Raw genomic sequence first — 17,914 nt, forward strand, 5'->3', positions numbered from 1 at the left:
GTATATGTATATAGTATATGCTACTAGTATATAGAATGGGCACCAAAATTTAAAATGTCATACTATTTACAGTTCCTTTAAAAAAAAAAAACTGAAATAGGTGAAAATCTAACAAAACGTGTCCAGGGCTTTTATGCTGAAAACTATGAAATGCTGATTAAATTAATCAAAGAAGATTTAAATAAATGGAAAGACATACCATGTTCATGGACTGGAAGACTCAACATGGTAAAGACATCCATTCTCCCCAAATAGATACAGAAGTTTAACCTGATTCCTATAAAAATCTAAACAAAAAGTTTGTAGATGTCAATAAGATTATTCTAAAATTTGCATGGAAAGACAAAGGAACTAGAATATCCAAGACAATCTTAAAAAACGAAGCTGGAAGTCTTATACCACTTATATAGACATCAAGATGTATTTAAAGCTACAGTAATTAAGAGAATATAATGTTGGCACAATGGTAGATGGAAAGTCCAGAGACAGGCCCACACATATATGGATACTTCAATTTTGATAAAGATGGTACTGCAGAGATAAGGACAATGTTTTAAGTAATGGTACTGGGTTGAATGGATATTTATATGGAAAAAATTTATATAAATTTTGACCCCTATCTTACACCAAACACAAAAATCAATTCCATATTGATTGTAGATCTAAATGTGAACAGCAAAACAGTAAATCGTCAGAAAATAATAAAGGAGAATTATCTTCATAACCTTGGGTAGGCAAAGATCTCTTTAGACACAAAACCCACTAACCATTAAGGACAAAATTGATAAATTGGGTTATGTTAAAATTAGGAATTATTTTTATCAAAAGACTGCATGTAGACACAGACAAGCAAGACACAAAGGAGAGAATATATTTGCAACACAAATAACTAAAGATTTCTCTGATCATTAATTTCCCCATCTATAGGATTACAGGAGGTAATATATCTAAGAGGTTGGCACAGTGCCTGGCACGTAGGGAGTGTTCCATGAAGTTTATATTGCTTCTGCTATAACTGAGTCATCCAGGCCAAAGACTGTACCTCAAATCACTCCCAGGCTGACAGATCTCTCTCCAGTTTTTGACACTCTACAAAGAAGTCAGAAGAATTTCCTCAGCTCTTCTTTTACAAACCAGTGTTGAAGACATTTCCTGAGGAACACCTTCATCCCCACCAGCTGCAGTCCCTATGCAGACTCCCATGCTAGATTGTAAATAACATAGTTGAAGCATTATAAGGCACCAGTGGGGAGGATGAGAGTGGGTTTTCATCTCAGATGAGTCAGCTCACGTGGTGGGAAATGCCCCAAGAGTGCTGAAAGCAGGAGGGAGAAGTGGCCTGTCACGGGGAAGAAAGCCTCTCTTCTCGCAAACGCTATATCATCTATCTTCACAGCTGCCAGCATGCCCAGAAGTAAGGAACAGGGGGTTTTCAGTATGATTTCAAAAGACTCACCTCGTTCCTGCAGAGACAGGCCCAGAAAAAGCCAGGGAACATCCTGACCTGCAGAAGGATGAGTGGGCATTTGGAGTAGGCCAAGACCCAGAGGCCAGCCCTCAGGGGGCCACCACAGTGGTATGGATCCCCACCCCTTAGCCAGAGGGGCAAAACTTTTGAAGGACTTGGGTTTGCCTCTAGCTACCCACCTTCGTTTTCTTGCTCCCCAGAGAAAAGACACAGAGTCTGGAAGCCTCAGAGCACCAGTATGAAGCCAGGGATGCTGACAGCAAAGGCCCTGGGAAAAGCCCACGCCATCATACTGAAGGACAGCACCCGGCGCTGTCTGCAAGCCTTCCCATAGTTTACAGAGCCTGTCTACACCCTTCCCAGCATCTGACCGAGTTACAGCCCTGTCGGCCAAGAACTATCCTTACCCCCATTTGACAGGTGTCCAAGTTGAGCCTCACAGAAATAAAGTGAACTATCCAAGATAGTTCTCAGATGAAGGACTCATCCCACTACCACCATCAAGTTACCAGCAATAATGATGATTCTTATCCTTTTTGAGCATCTCTTGTGTGCCAGACACATGACTAAGGGCTTCACCTCCATTAGCTTGTCTTCAGAACAACCACAGAAGTAGGCGAGTATATCCCATTTTATAGACCCAGAGAAGGCAATAATAGTAAGAAATTATACTTGGGGCAGATACTGTTTGAAACACTTTAATATTTATCAACTCATTTAATGTTCTCAAACATCCTGTGAGAATAAGTGCAGTATCATCATCTCCATTTTAGAGACCTGGGAACTAAGGCTCAGAGAAGGCAGGTGCATTGTCTGAGGCCACACGACTAGGAAGTAGCAGAATAGGGACTCGAAGCGAGGATTCTTCCCACTATTTTACGTCTGTGGCATTCCAGGTGATTTACCCAAGGTAACAGGTCTATGGGATGTTGAAATCTGATTAGAACACCTGTCCAAATGAAAGCCCAGAATCTTCCCACCCAGCTATCATGCAGAGAGAGGGACTGGGGTCCCTCTGGGTAACATGATTTGTCACCTTTTCTCCTTCTAAGAGCCACCCCCCAGAGAATGAGTCCCCAGAACCAGGATGCGCGGAAGCTGACCCCTGTGTGGTGGGAGCAGGCCAAGTGGGCTGACAGAGCTGGGACGCAGCCCACCAACGTCCTCTGCCAGTGTTCCGCCTCCATCCGCTGCTCGCTGGCTAAAACCAGCCCCAGACTCTCCTTCTCTCCCTTGGCCCCCATTGAAAGTGTCAGATGGGAAGCAGCGAGGAAGTCAGGAGGGGCAGAAGGTCCTCAGCCCTTGTCTACCCTTCCAGGAGGGGGAGACTGGTGGGGGGTGTGGTAGAGGGGTGCTGGGCAGAGGTTCTGGAGTTGTGGGAAAGGGGTAACCTAGCAACCACTGAGCTCACTGTCACAAAGCAGGCAGACTTGCACACAGAACCACAGCCTTCCCCTCAATTTGTCCTCTTGCTCCTTCCTGCTGGGACAGCAGGGCTTCTCGCACACATGCTGTAGCAGGCACTGCCTTGGTGAGTCCAGGGACCTCTTGGGAGAGGATATGGACACTGGAGAGCCCAGAAGGGCAGAGGTAGAAAGGGAAGTTCTGTGGCTGGTTTGGTGGGAGCCCTCAGATCCCTCTGCCTGGCCGGCTGGAGCCCCAGGGACAGACAGCAGGGACAGAAAGCTCTGGACAAGGCAGGCTTGGCCTACTAGAGTCCCTGTCGGCCTCTCTACAGCTGCTGTGGATTATGACCCCCTGATGGCTTATTAGATCAATTTAATGGATCATATCTAACATTTAAGAAATGAAACCAAAAATAGGGTAAAAATATCAGTGTGCATCATATGTAGTACTGATAAATATTGCTTCGGGATATTACTGTTTTAGTTTCACACACACATACAAACCCGTGTGTGAATTGGGTCATGACATAAAGAATTTCTTACTGTCATCACAGCCAAACACATTTGCACGTCTCTGTTCTAAAGAGTACTTTTTCCCATAGGCAGGAGGATTTGGGGCTTCCAGATACCCTGTTCTCAAGATTGTAGCATCTAAGTACTCTAGAGCCCAGTCCCTGACATCAAGGATGTCTGGAGCTTCCTTTTAAGGAGAGAAAGGATCAGCAAACTGTGAGTCAGACTGCCCGGGCTCTGGTTCCTTCTGTGTGACCTCAGCAAGTCTCCCCTGCTTCCCCCATCTCAGACAACACCAACCCATCCCACTACCTGACGAAGGCTGGCATTGGGAGATCTCTGGGGTCCCTTGCAGATTCTGTGACTCTGAGGGTTAATTCTCAGAATGCACTAATGTCCTGTCCCAACCCCATCCCTAGCACTTTGGCTAGATATATATATTCAGGTCCATAGATTTAATCACAATTCTTGGTTTTGACACCTATCATCTTTCATCTGTGTTATTTAATTAGTTTATTTAATAATATAATAAACACAAGCAAATACACCACCCAAACCAAGAACAAGAACATGACCACTAACACATCTCCTTACATGCGCTTCTCCTGCACACCTCCCCTCCCTGCCTTCCCTTGGAAATAGCCACTGTGTGAATTTCGTGCTTAGCGTTTCCTTGTTTGATACTGTTGTTGCTGTTTTATCGCATGCTCATGATCATTTTGCTTTGCTTTTAAACTTTTATTTTTAGAAAGGATCTCAGGCTATGTGGTCCTCTGGAACTTGTGGTCCTCCAGAACACACATAAACTAAACCACTTAAGAAAGAGAAATAATATGTTTTTAAACACATCATTTATACAGTTTAGCAGTTACTTTATATTATCCACACATTATATATAGTGGATGACAACAATTGTGTTCTTTCAAATGCATATGTCTTGTTATACTGTAGCCTATTAATAGTAATTAATAAAAAACAAATTGAGTTAATAAGATTGCATAAATATAACATCCCAAAACCAACTGTAAGGTTTCTCATACTGATTATAAGATTCATTCATGTTGTTACATGTAGCTGTGGCTCATTTATGGCTCATTTATTTTCTTTTTTCTTTTTTTTTTTTTTTTTTTGAGACGGAGTCTCGCGCTGTCGCCCAGGCTGGAGCGCAGTGGCCGGATCTCAGCTCACTGCAAGCTCCACCTCCCGGGTTTACGCCATTCTCCTTCCCGAGTAGCTGGGACTACAGGCGCCCGCCACCTCGCCCGGCTAGTTGTTTTTTTTTTTTTATATACTTTTTAGTAGAGACGGGGTTTCACTGTGTTAGCCAGGATGGTCTCGATCTCCTGACCTCGTGATCCGCCCGTCTCGGCCTCCCAAAGTGCTGGGATTACAGGCTTGAGCCACCGCGCCCGGCCAGCTCATTTATTTTCATAGCAATAAAGTATCCCACTGTCTGAATGCACCACAGCTTACTTATCCATTCTTCTGCCCTCAGACATTTGGGTTGCCACTAGGTTTTTGCTATTTTAAACGGTGTGTGTATGAATATTCTTACAAGTAGCCCCTGTTGTACGTCTGTGAGAATTTCTCTTATATCTGGGAAAGAAATTGCTGAGTGATACAGCATGCAAATGCTCAATTTTATAAGATGTTACCATTTCTCTCCCCAAAGTGCCTGTTCCTGTTTACACTTCCACCACAAGTTCGTTAGAGTTCCTGCTCTGCATCTTCAACACTAGTATTAAGTGCACTGGCCTTTAGTCTGTTAGAACGCATACAATGGCTACAGATGTTCAATTGGCTGAATATCCACTGATGAGGTGAGGCTCCAAATGCCCACCCTGCTGACTGAGGAGGGCTTGGGGTAGGGCAGGGTGGAAGACAAAGGTGGCCTTGGGGGATCTCAACAGATTAGGAGTCCAAGAGAGGTGGTTCTTACTGAACTGCTGCTGCCAGTCAGCCAGACCACCCAATGGATCCTCAGGCCCAAGTTAGCCCAGGTAATGGGCTTTGCCCCTCCTGGGCAGGGGCCAGAAGCACTGAGCAGAGGAGTTCCAGGGGTTCTCAGCAGGTGATTTCCTCTGTCACTTGGGGGTAGAAGAGGACAGCTAACTGCAACTTTCAGAGAAGGTTTGCTTTATTTCTTTAAGCCCCAGATCCCTTAGAGGCAAATGGAGAATGGAACAGGAAACTCAGGGGCCAGGTCAGTGGAGTCCTCAGAGGGTCCAGGGGCAGCACACCTTGCTTAGCACATCCAGAGTCCATCTGTACTCCAAAAGGACTCCCTTCAGCCAGGGCCACCATGAGAAGGGCATGCAGACAGCGATCAGGCAGGTGGTCCCAGCAGGCCTCCAGTGGGGAGTGGGCCACCTTTGCTGATGTTGACCTTCCTCCAAGAGCAGATGCACAGCATCCTCAGGAAGGGGAGGGGTGTGGGGTAGAGGACAGAGGACCCGAACTGACTCGTCTCCAGCAAAGCAAAACAGAGCTTGAAGCTTCCCTCAGCGTCGCAGCCCCAGTAGCTGCTGCATCATCTCTTCCTTTCCTAGGAGGGACCCCCATGGGAACAGAACTTGCTGGTCTGGTCTGGCCTAAGCTTCAGCTCTGGCTTCTGGACGCTGAGTCTGAGCCAAGGCCGCTCCTGAGTGTGTGGGGGAGGATGACAGCCTATAGCTGGCCTCTGGGCTGTCCATAGCCTGGCTTGGGGGAGGCCCTTGCTGGGACCAGCCCCATCTCCAGGGATGTATATAAGGTGACTTTGCTCCATCCTGGGTATTTTGATGAGTAGGTGGGTCTGCAGCTTCTCTTTCTGGTTTCAGATATGGTCTCTGGGAAAAAACTGGGGTGCTGGAAGAGTCTGAGTTCCCTCAAATGGATGCTAGCTCCCTGATAAGGAAGACTAACCAGGACAGGATTGTACCAGTTGGGAAAGGACTCTAGGGGAGGCCTAGCTTTTGGTGCTATGGGGGTGGTGGTGAAACCCAGGAAACCAGATTTCAGAGCTCCTTAGGAAGGGGCTCTGTCATAAGCACTGAGCTCTGAGCCCAGGTGGGCCCACTGCCAGAGGAGGCTCCATTAGCTTCTCCTGAAACCTCCTCCTTCAGTCCAAAGGCTAAGCTGAAACCCGAGAAGAAGTCAGGACGCAAGCCAAGGAGCCCCAGGGACAGTGGGCCACAGAAAGAACTGGTGATCCCAGGGATTGTGGATTTCGAGCGGATCCGCCAGGCATTGAGGACCCCCAAGCCCCAAACTCCTGGCACCTACTGCTTTGGACGCCTCAGTCACCACTCCTTCTTCTCCCGGCACCACCCACACCCTCAGCATGTGACCCACATCCAAGGTAGGGCCCAGCTGGTTGGGGTGGAAACAGAGGGAGTATCACAAATTGGTCTTGAGAACTGGGAAGGAAGAATTGATGGCAGAGCCTGCTTCCAGGCTGGGGCCCAGAGAGGATGGGGGCCAGCATCCCAGGGCTGCCAAGAACCCAGCCAGGACTGCACTTGGTGGGCAGGAGAGAAGCCCTCCAAGGGTGGGTGACAGGTTCCCTACAGGATTCCCCTGACTGCTGGGTTCTCCCATTTTACAAATCAGAGAAAGGGATAAGTTCTGTCCTGGAGCAGTGCTCTGTTCTCTAAGTCCTCTAACTTAGGCCATGTCAGCCACTCAGCCACCCAGCCAGCCATCAAATATTTCTTGAGTGTGAACTACGGGCTAGGCACTTTTCTAGGCCTTGGGGATACAACAGTGAACAAGACAGACATGGTGGCCGCCCTCCTGGACTGACCTCCAGTGGGGAGGGATGGGAGATGGGGAAGGTGTCAAGTGTCCAGGCTGCAGTAGGAAGATTGCTGTTTTTAAAAGGTGGTCACAGAAGACATGGCCATTAACAAGACATTTGAGCGAAGAACTACGTAGGAACTGTGCACACAGCAGGGGGAAGGATGTCTCAGGCAGGTATATCAGCAAAAACAAAGGCCGGAAGGCAAGAGTGCTCCCACTCTGTTGGAGCAGCAGCAAGGAAGCAGGAGCTGGTCTGGCTGGAGTAAAGTAGGAGAGGAGAACGGAGAAGGCATCAGGGAGACAGTGGGCCCAAGTCAGCTAGGCATTTGGGCCACTATTGTCACCATTAAGCCACCTTCCTGAATCAACTGTAGCCCTTGGAAGGCTGAGAGCACGGAAGTGAGATGTTATAGCAAGGTCATCCTGGCCTCTGTCTTAACTGTGGCTTGGACCAGGGGCTAGAAGTGGAAGATTCCATGGCTCTATTCTGGAGATACGTGGAAGGTAAAGTCAGCAGGACTCGGCAATTGATTAAAAGTGGAGTGTGAGAGGAAGAGAAGAGGCAAAACCGACTTAGATTTTTGGCCTGAGCACCTGGGAAACTGGAGTTCATTGACTGAGACAGGGAAATGTGCAGAAGGACCACTGCAGGGTGGCAGGGAGTCAGGGGTTTGGTCTTGGATGTGGGAGATGGTTGACGTGAGATGCTTTCTAGACCTCCAGGTGGAGGTGCAGGGGTGCAGTCGGATCTGGAGTTCAGGGCAGAGACACAGACGTGAGAGCCATTCGAGAGGGGGTGTTTTAAGTGGCGGGCCTGGGTAGGATCACCAAGGAGTCCATGTAGGTATAGGAGAGAAAAACCTGGGGACAGGTCCCTGGGGACCCCAAGATTAAGAGGTTGAGAAGATGAGAAGTCAGCAGAGGAGATGAGGAGAGGTAGAGAGCCGGAACAAGAGCGAGGGGTCCTGGCACCAAAAGGGAAGTGTTTCAGGGAGGGGAGAGCAGCCCTGCTAGGTCCTCACCAGGCCGGTCTTCAAGCCTCACTATCAATACTGATATAATAATCACCCAGGGTTAGCCAGAAGGGTCCTCACGTGTAAACGGCCCCCACTACCTCCAGGCTGCCCTGCATGCAGCCTTGCACAGGCTGACTGATAGCAGTTTTCTGTAGAGGGTGTGGCTCAATCTCTTTCCCTGTGATGTGAGCCCGGGCCTCGCCCATCACGAACTGTGACTTAATGCCCTTGCCCCAGCATTCTCATCTTTAAGCTGCCTACCTACCCCTGTGTACTCACATCAGCAGTTTGTTGCCCTGTCATAGGAAATCAGAAGATCCTCGGGACTAGAGGCCCAGGAAGCCTAAGTTCTTGTCTCACCTCTGCCCAACTCACAGTGTGGCCCTGAACAGGCCCTTCCCCTGTCCATTCTAAGTTCCCCCTGTGGGTAAGGTGGTCTCTGGTCTAGGTGGTTGCAAGGCTCTCCCAGCTCTGATAATCTATCAGCCTGTGGTTACTGGAAGAGGTGGAGCTGGAATCACCCTGCCCTTCAGCCTCTTCCCAGCCTCCTGGAGCTCTTAAGGTCCACCTAAGCCTCCCTTCCCACAGCCTCTAACCCTTTGCAGATCTCACCGGGAAGCCTGTTTGTGTCGTCAGGGACTCTCCAGCCCCCTTGCCTGAGTCAACTGTCTTTTCCGGCTGTCAAATGGGGATGCCAACCATCTCTGCTCCCATTGGAGACCCACAGTCTAATCGGAACCCCCAGCTTTCTTCTGGTGGGTACTTGGACCATACGTCCCTCTACCCTGGGGCTCATGCCTCCCCCCAAGGCTGCCTCCCTTGGGTGGGTGCCCAGAAGGAAAGGGCCATCGCTCTTAGGTCAGTGAGGTCTGTTGAGGGAACCCACTTTTTCTCCCCTTTCCTTGGACAGTCTAATCTCTGCATTACTCCCCACCCAGCAAGTCCTAGCCAGCAGAAATGCACCCCTGCTTGGATTTGAGGTGCTTGAGGAGTAATAACACGCAGAGGGCAAGCAGATGTTGAGCCTGCAGTCGTGTGACTGGCAGCTGTAGGCCAGAATGCTATAGAAAATATTTAGTAACTGGTGTGCTCAGGCATTCGCCAACCAGAACGATCAGCCACAGTGCTGGCTTGGCGTTCCAGAGGTTTCCGCTCTGCCCAGCGTTATCCTTTCCTTGACTGAGGTACTGGAAGCCAGTTTGGTGGGGACAGGGGAGAGATCCTAGAGAAGGGACTAGGGCTGCCGGTGCAGGGCAGACAGACTTGGAAGGCTGGCTGAGGCTCTCTTTGCCACCCTCTCCAGGGATTAGTACGATTTCTTAGTAACAGGCCCGTTCGTATCTCCTCAGCTTCAGTCTTGGCCTCAGGGACCTAAAAGAGACCAAGCTAGATGAAACCATGTGCATCTTGGCACAGGTAACCAAATGTTCTCCAGCATCCTCTAGAAATGCACAGGCTAGGACATCCACATCAGCCCTTGCTAGAAGGAAAGCAACGCCCCACCCCCGCACCCCACCCACTGCCACAACCACCACCCATGGTGTGAATCCAGAGCCTTCTCCCTCCAGGGCACCGCCTGCCCCTTTCCCTTTAAGATCCAGGCAGGGAGGCCAGGAAGGAGAGCAGACTCCTCTACCAAGGCCTGGTGGCACAGGGAGGGGAGGAGGGCCCCTGACTTCCATTGGCAGGACCTTGTCCCCTCCTCCCAGAAGCCTGGAAGAAGGAGTTGAAGGACCTGGCTTCCCGGGTGGCCTTCTTCGCCAAGGAGGATGAGCTGAAGAAGAAAGAGGTGGGTGCGGAACATAGGAGCTAGTCTGGGAAGAGGTGAAACGGATCCTTCTCTGAGTAAGGAGATCCCTCCCGAGTCAGTTCAGCCTACCAGAGGTGGGGTAGGGGGCACTGATTCTTACAAACATCGGGGAAAGGTCACAGTGAGGGAGAGAGCACACCTAGGTGGAGAAATCCAAGCAGGGGTTTTAGGACAGGCAGCACTTGGGGGCCTGCGATATCTAAGTGAGATGTTCACAAGGGGACTGAGGAGTTCCGAGCAGAGGCACCTAGCACAGCAGCTCAAAAGCTAGCAGATGCAGGGCACCGTCAGAAACCAGGCTGTAAGTGGGCAGCAATGGGAAAGGTGGTGGGGGGTGCAGAGTTTGAATGTAGGGAGGAGCAGCTTGTTCTTAATCTCCAAACTTTTTCGTATCTAATCACGTAAGGAGCAGAGAATCTCAGAAGGTTTTCAAACATGATAGAGGTGACCCCATGGGTGCCATTTGATGATAAAACAGTAAACTCACCTGAGAGGCAGCTCGAAGGTGACTGGAATTGTTCTTAGGACAGTCTGGTCCTGCCCCTTGTCTTGGGCAACCAGAGTGGGCAGGCAGAGGCCCGGCTTCTCATTCCTGCTCACAGCTAACTCACTGCAGCACTCAGGACAACTCAGCTAAGCTGTCTGCATCTCTGTGTTCCTATCTTTAAAATGGGGGGAAGGATACTACCAGTCTTAACTGGAATTGCAAGAGCAGGAGTCCCCAGGCCCCAGGCCTCTCTGGGACAGACCTGGGGGCAGCTGAGCTGGGAATTAAGGTAGGCGGTGAGCCCTTGGTGCAGGATGCTGTTTTCAAATCTCTGATGGCTATAGGCAGGAGCAGCAGGGAGGATCTGCCTGGGAGGAAGAATGAGAACCACCTGTTCTCATTTTTACTGAGTTCAGGAGGAAGAGCTTTTGCTAGTTTGAGCATGATAGCTGATAGTGGAAGGGCCGGCTGCCAGAGAGTGGGCTGGGGATGCCTAAGGAGAGGGTCTAAGGCAGGTGGCAGGGAGTGAGTGGCGGAGCTGGATGATACCCTAGGACCCTGGCAATGCTGTGATGCTGGGATTTGGGGGGCAAAGTGCCCTGGGATTGTGACCTGGCATCCTGCTCCTCTCTTCCCGTTGGCCCTCTTCCTCCCCTCTTGCTGACTGCCTGGAGTCTCTGGCCACTTTTGTCCCAGCAGAAGGAGGAGAAGGAGGAGCCTCTGCGGGAGCAGGGCGCAAAGTACTCAGCGGAGACTGGGAGGCTCATCCCCACTTCCACTCGGGCTGTTGGCCGCCGCAGATCCCACCAGGGCCAGCAGAGTCAGTCGTCCAGCAGAGATGAGGGAGTCCAGGCCTTCCCCCTTCAGGATCAGGAGCTGCTGGTGAGGATCCAGTTCTGCTCCCAGGCTCCTGGCTCTCCACATTAGGAGTCCTACAAACCGCTTTAGGGCAAGGCCCCTCCCAGGGATACTGATGCCTAGGACTGTTAAGACCAGAAAACTCCAGCCCTGGGGAGCCTGCAGCCAGGGCTATGACCCTCTGCTGCCTCTAGGTTTCCATGTGAGTCCTTGCCCTTCCCTGGGCCCTAGTTCTGTGATCTAGCCACTGGAAGCATGAACGCATTGTTATCAAGGGTCCCTTCCTGCTGTGGCATTTGCTGAGTTAGTGAAGGGAGCTGCAATGGTGGGTTGAAGAAGGAGGTCCTGCCCACCACAGCAGGCCACACCCCACAGCCTGCACGGCTAGGCCCAGCCTAGTGTCCACACTCAGAGAGGGGCCTGGCTTGCGCTTCAGTGAGCACAGAGCCCACCATGCTCATGTTTCCCCAGCAAGGCCTGAGATGAGTCCATGCCTCATCCCAGTGGGTGAAGGCAGCAGAGGTCCCTGTGAAAATGCATGGATGTCCTCCAAGAAAGGCCAGAGGTGGGGCCAGCATCCTGCCACCTTCGTTGTGACCAGCGCTGTCAGGCACACACTCCCTCTGAAACCTTGCCACAGTGCAGCAAAGTGGATAGAGCAGACAGGGCCTGGCACCCCCATGCCACGGATGGGGAGGCTGAGGCCCTGCCAAGTGATAGTCCATGGGCCAGGTCCCCTGAGACGGAGCAGCATAGCCAGGACTGAGGTGCTTTCTCCACCATAGGGCATCCTCACCTTGCCTGGAATTAGGTTCTCGGGTCCTGTGGGGAGGGGGCACAGGGCAGGTAAGTTGGATACGAAGAATGGAGAAGGGCACAGGAGCAGGTCAGGGTGGGTTAGCACGGCGGGTGGGCATCTGGGGGCGAGGGTGGGCCCCTAAGCAGGCAGAGGCCTGGAGAGAGGCCCAGCTCTGATTCCGCTCTGCTGAGGATGAGGCCAACCTGCTGGGGACCAACAGGCCCCTCCAGGTCCTGGGATGACTGACCACCAAGAGCTGAGGGGGCCTCACTTTCCTAGGACTCCAGGGCTTCCACCTTTCACCTCGGGCCCCAACTCCAGCTTTCCATAGCTACAGCCAACAGCAGCAGTCTGGCCTAGGAAGCCCCCATAGCCCATCCGAGACAGAGCTGGATCTTTTCCTGATGCTAACTGACTGGGGAACGCAGGGGAAAATGAGCCCAGAGGTAGCAAAGATGTCAAAGGCTGAGGATGCAGCAAGGAGCCAAGCATGCCCACAGCTCTGCGGGAGGGAGCCCGGTGCTGAGCAGTTTGCAGAACTGGCCTGTGCTGCCCCTCAGGCTGCTCTCTGGGCTTCCCCCACCCCTTTTCCAACATCCCCAGACTCTGGGACTTTTGGGGTGTGGCATACCGTAGGGTTCCTGAAATCCCCACACCAAGGCCCTGGGCATGTAGGATTTGGTGTGTCTCTGAGGAGCTGACTGGCCAGCTCTGACCTTGGGCTTCCCAGTGAGGGGCCCTAGGGAATAACCAGCCAAGCAGGCTTCAGGGATGTGGGGTCCACAGAGCCTTCCGCTGAGGCCGCGTTCTACCACCAGCTTCCTGCTAGCATCCCCTCTCAGGGCCTCGGATTCTCCACCTGTCCAGGAGGAAGATTCTTAACCTGGACAGAAAAGCCCTCTGTTAAGTCGTGAGAGAAAGCCCTCTGTTAAGTCATGAGAGAAAGCCCTCTGTTAAGTGCAAAGGCCAATGTGGAGGAAAGGCATGGACCTCGTGGGAGCAAGTTTAGCCCAGCAGACACCTCTGAGAGCCCACTTTGGGGGAAGGGTCCCCTTGGTGCCCTCCAAACCTACATGTGCCTGTACTCCGTGCCTGTACTCCTGGCTGGAATGTGCTGGCCTCCTGCCCACAGGTCCTGGAGCTCCTGTGTCAGATCCTGGAAACAGACTCGCTAAGCGCGATCCAGTTCTGGCTGCTCTACGCTCCGCCCAAGGGTGAGGACACAGCCCCGAAGTGCTGTCTCAGTGGAGGCTGCCAAGGTCCTGCCCTTGATCTCTGGTTCTGCAGTACTCAAATGTCACTCAGCTCCTACCCTGGAGGGGGCCTTCCACGGAGCCTTCTCTAGTTGGTTAGCCCCAAACTAACCCTTCCCAGCTGGACAGCATCTCTGCTTCCTCCTCCCCAATTCCTCAGCAGGATTTCCTTACCCCTGCTGCTTACCTCAGCTCCTCTTACACGCTGACCCCAGGCCTAGACACCGGGGAGGAAAAAATCCAAAGACTGTACTTAGCAGACACAGCCCCTCACACATTGCAGTGGGAGACCCATACATACGGGTGCAAGTGCACACACATAGGGCTACACACGTGTATACACATAAACACACGAATACACACATGGACACACTGGGACAGTGGGTGGGGGGTGCATCTGAGTAGAAGGGTGAGGAGTGATGAGAACCAGGAAGCTAATTGGAGAAGACTTCCTGGGCAGGAGAGTGCAGGAGAAGAAGGAGGAGGAAAGCACGTCCCCAGTAGACTTCCCAGCGTGGGCCCAGGGATATGGTGGGCAGGAGGGCCAGCTAGGGCCGAGGACAAGGCATACACATCCTTATGTGGCAGGACAGGGATATGAAAGGGCTAGGGGCTCTGCACACACGGGCCAGGGGAGAAGGGGGAGCTCTCCGAGGGGACCCGAGGGCAGAAGCTGGGATGCTTAGAGAAAGCTGCCCTGGATGGAGGCCCTGCTTCTGGCCCCACCACAGGGGCAAGAAGGGGGCTGGGGGCTGAGGACTCTGTCCCCGGGTTGTGCTTTCAGAAAAAGACCTTGCTCTGGGACTCCTGCAAACAGCAGTGGCTCAGCTCCTTCCCCAGCCCCTAGTCTCCATCCCTACAGAAAAGCTCCTAAACCAGCTCCAAGATGTGCACCAACCTCCTCAAGAGAAGCAAAAGCCACCCTGCAGGTGGGCCCCCACCGTGCCCCTGCCCTTCTGCAGCCTTCTGTCCTCCCAGGTGAGGCCAGTGGGACCTGGAGAAGGGAGCCTGGCGCTGGCCAGGGCCTGGGCTGACAGTTTGTCCTGGAGGCAGAGGCTCAGTCCCTCCCCCAGGGACCTTCCAGTGCTGCCCAAGCCACTTCAAGGCCGACACAGCCAGACCAGCCCACAAACTGCCAGGGGTGGGGAGACCCAGAGGGGGCCACTAGTGTCAGTTTTAACCAGATAGGGCTGATCTAGCCACACCTAGCCCTTCAGAAGCTCTTTGGTCTATGGGAAGACATGAGTGGAGACAAAATGCTAACACAAGGCAGTGCTTTTATATTAGTACTAAGTGCCATGGTGGCTGGAAGAGAAAGATTAATTACAAACTGGGGGAGGCCTCACAAAGCAGGTGAGTGGAGCCTGAGAGTCAGCAAGACCACAATGAGCAGCAATAAGTTTGCCTGACACCGCTGGGTGTTCCACATTTTTCTAGTCCATCCAACAACCCACTGAGGCAGTATTAGCTCCATTTTACAGATGGGAAAACTGAGGCTCAGGAACAATAGAATGGCCTTCCCAAAGTAACCTGACTGGTCAGCAGAAGGGCTGGGATTCAGACTCGAACCCGACTGATTCCCAAGGCCAGCAGCACTCAGAGTCGCCCTGGGAGCTTGTTAAAAATGCAGACCCCTAAAGATTCTAACGTAGCAGGCCGGGGTGAAGCAGGGGGGCCTGTATTTTCAACAGTCACCTGAGTGTTTCCAACAGAGTTTGGGAAACACTGATAGGAGGGGTAGGATTTGACTGAGTAAATGAAAGCGTGGGAAAAGGTCATCCTGGGAGGTGGGACCAGCCAGGGCGAAGGCATAGAAGTCAAGAAGGTATACAATTGGGGAATGCCAAGTTTGGGGTGTCTGGAGCATGGTTGGGCTTGCTGAGAAGAAGCAAGGGTAGGGGTGGACTGAGCTTTCTTGAAGGCATGGGTTCTTGCATGGCCTTGGACTTGGCGTTCCCTTCCACTCTGAGAGAGCAGAGGAGGAACGGCATAGTGAGGAAGACAGGCTCCACTGCGACCTTGGGCAAACCACCTCCCGGCTGCGATCGTCAGCTTCATCCATCTCTCAAAAGCCCCCTCCCAGAGTTGTAGGGAGGGAAAATAACATCAGGCCCATAAAGAGGCAGGGGGAGATGTAAAGCCCAATACAAGACAGAAGAGCATCTTTCATACTTTTAATTCATTCGAGACGCAGGGTTCTTGTCTTGCCCGTTCAAAGGGAAGTCCACAAGGAAACCAGTGGAGCGAGTGAGTGGGCTAGGGGAAGAGCTGGTGCAGAATCCATGCCTTGTTGCTCCAGGGACAGGAGGGCCTTGCTTCCCAGTAGAACTAACTGCAGACAGCAGGGCCGCAGTTGTCTGGGTCTGGCCTGGGGTGACACAGGAAGGCCACCTGGGTGTTAGCCAGGGACAGATGTTTTCTGGTCCTCCAGGAGGGGTGACTATTGCCTCTCCCTGGAGCAGACAGCTGACTGCACCTGCACCACCTTCCCCACCTCCCCGTCTCCCCTACCACCTGTGGGGTCAGGTTTCCAGCATGACCTTCCCAGCCCCTTCTTTGTATTTGGTCACAGTCAATCCCCGAAGAAAACGAAGATGTCACCTTTTTCAAAAAACGAAAAACCAGGTAAGATTCCAAGTAGTGGGTCATTCGGGGGGCTCACCAAGGCACACTCTGGCTGGATTTCCCAGGGGATTCCAGTCAACTTGGAGATGAGTCCCTGCCCAGGGAAGCTGCTCATTTCATCTATTCATTCACTTATTCATATTCATTCATTAACAAATATTCATTGAGCACCCACGATGTGCTGAGCTCTGGGGATCATTGAAGAAGAATTCAGACAAGTTCCTGCTGTCACGGAACTTACATCCCAGCAAGGAGGAGTACAGACAACAAAACACCTGGGGAGGAGTGGCGACAGATACTGTAAGGAGAATAACAGAGCTCTGTGGTCAGTAGTAAGACAGACTGGCAGGTGGGGAGAGGGCTCCTAGAGCTGAACGGCAGGAAAGATACAGCTCTACCCAAGTCTAGGAAGAGCCAACCAGCAAAGCTCCCATCTCTTGGTGTGCTGGTGGAAAAGCAAGCAGACCATGGTGGCTGGGGCCTTCTGGGTGAGGGACAGTGGTAAGGAAGGGATGAGACAGGTGGGAGGAGCTGGCCTGCGGTAAAGGCCAGGTGTATGCATGGGTGCATAAGAGTTATGAGCAGGCTGCGCTTGCCCCCTCTGGCTACTGTGTGCAGCATGGACTATGGGGGACAAGAATAGGTGAGGGAGACCAGGAGAGGCTGCTGCAGTCATCCCAGTGCCTTAGACTAGAGTGGAGGGCAGAGGTGGCAGCAGGCTGGAGGGGAGAGAAGAGGAAACACATCCTCAATGTATATTATTCTCCCTGATTAGACCATCAAGAGTCCAGAGTGCCTGGCAGAGAGGCACAGAGTAGGCATCTCATTGATATTTGCTACTTGGATGTTGAAAGAAGAGAGGTTGGATTCCATTCGCTCCATTCCTCTCAGGTTGAATTCCCTCCTCAGTCACCAGCAGAGCTGAGAGCAGAAGCTGGGCATGACTCAGGCCTTCCCCCTCAGCACTCACACATCCACACATCCACCTGCAGCTCCCAGGCGGGGGCCCCGCCTTCCCGGTCCTCTCCTGCCTGCTGTCTCTCCTCCCACTAGAGTACATTGGAGAAGCTCAAGTCCTCCGGATGCATTGAAGCCAGAACACAGAGGAGAAGACATCGAAGCCAAGGGTAGAGAGCTGAGGAGCCCTAACACCTTCCCCTGTCTTGCTCAAGAGAAGCCCTAAGGGTTCAGGGGTGTTTCTGTCTCCACCACCTTCATAGCAGTACCTGATTCCCTACCATGAAAAGTCTACTGAATAAAACCTGTCTTCCCTGGGAAAGGACAGTTCTGCTTTCCTAGCAGTGGGAGGCCTGTGCTTGGGGTCACTGATTCCAGGAGAGAGATGGGCTGCACAGAACCATCCCCACTCCCCACTCCCATGGGAAAGCCCAAGTGCTACCTCCACTTGGGGCTTCCCTGGTTCTTTTATGTTCTAGAGAACTGAAGGGCAGATGGCAGTTGGGGCACCCTGAGAAAGGGGTTCTGCCCCTCCTGGAGCTAAGACACACAGGACTCTGGGTAGGATAGAGCAGAGGTCAGGGAACATGCAGGCCTCCTTAGAATGATCACTGTTGCCAATTATTGAGTTTCTGTTTTTGTGTGTGCTGGCCACAGAGGCAGCGACTTAGGTAAAAGCTGGTGATGAGCACATATGTGCTTTATATGCAGTACATATCTACACACACACAGGTCAAACAACTTGTCCGAAGTCCTACAGTTAACTAGTGGCAGAGCCAGGATCCAAAGCCTGGATATCTGGCTCCAGAATCCCTGCTCCTAAAAACTGCATTCTGGCTGGGTGTGGTGGCTCATGCCTATAATCCCAGGACTTTGGGAGGCTGAGGTGGGCGGATCACCAGAAGTCAGCAGTTCAAGATAAACCTGACCAACATGGCGAAA

The 17,914-nt window shown here is 52.0% G+C and overlaps 1 protein-coding gene across 4 annotated transcripts; it reads left to right on the forward strand.

Annotated features, from left to right (window-relative positions):
• The first annotated feature begins 5,166 nt into the window (after positions 1-5,166).
• Positions 5,167-17,292, forward strand: TBATA (thymus, brain and testes associated). 4 transcript variants are annotated; one of them, XM_038009101.2, is made up of 11 exons: positions 6,162-6,175; positions 6,492-6,727; positions 8,789-8,938; positions 9,896-9,972; positions 10,674-10,769; positions 11,180-11,362; positions 12,124-12,184; positions 13,270-13,351; positions 14,175-14,319; positions 15,963-16,015; positions 17,069-17,292. In XM_038009101.2, exons 1-11 carry the CDS (start codon positions 6,168-6,170, stop codon positions 17,196-17,198), a joined length of 1,221 nt encoding a protein of 406 aa, XP_037865029.2. In that variant the 5' UTR covers positions 6,162-6,167; the 3' UTR covers positions 17,199-17,292. The 4 variants fall into 4 exon arrangements, with proteins under 4 accessions (XP_007961342.3, XP_037865030.2, XP_037865031.2 ...); XM_007963151.3 differs by lacking the exons at positions 6,162-6,175; positions 10,674-10,769; positions 12,124-12,184 and adding an exon at positions 5,167-5,207 and having other exon boundaries at positions 9,893-9,972; positions 11,177-11,362; positions 17,069-17,204; XM_038009102.2 differs by lacking the exons at positions 6,162-6,175; positions 10,674-10,769; positions 12,124-12,184 and adding an exon at positions 5,167-5,207 and having other exon boundaries at positions 9,893-9,972; positions 17,069-17,204.
• Positions 17,293-17,914: the final 622 nt, after the last annotated feature.

Source organism: Chlorocebus sabaeus, chromosome 9 (assembly GCF_047675955.1).
Source record: "Chlorocebus sabaeus isolate Y175 chromosome 9, mChlSab1.0.hap1, whole genome shotgun sequence".
In the NCBI taxonomy this organism is placed as follows: domain Eukaryota; kingdom Metazoa; phylum Chordata; class Mammalia; order Primates; family Cercopithecidae; genus Chlorocebus; species Chlorocebus sabaeus.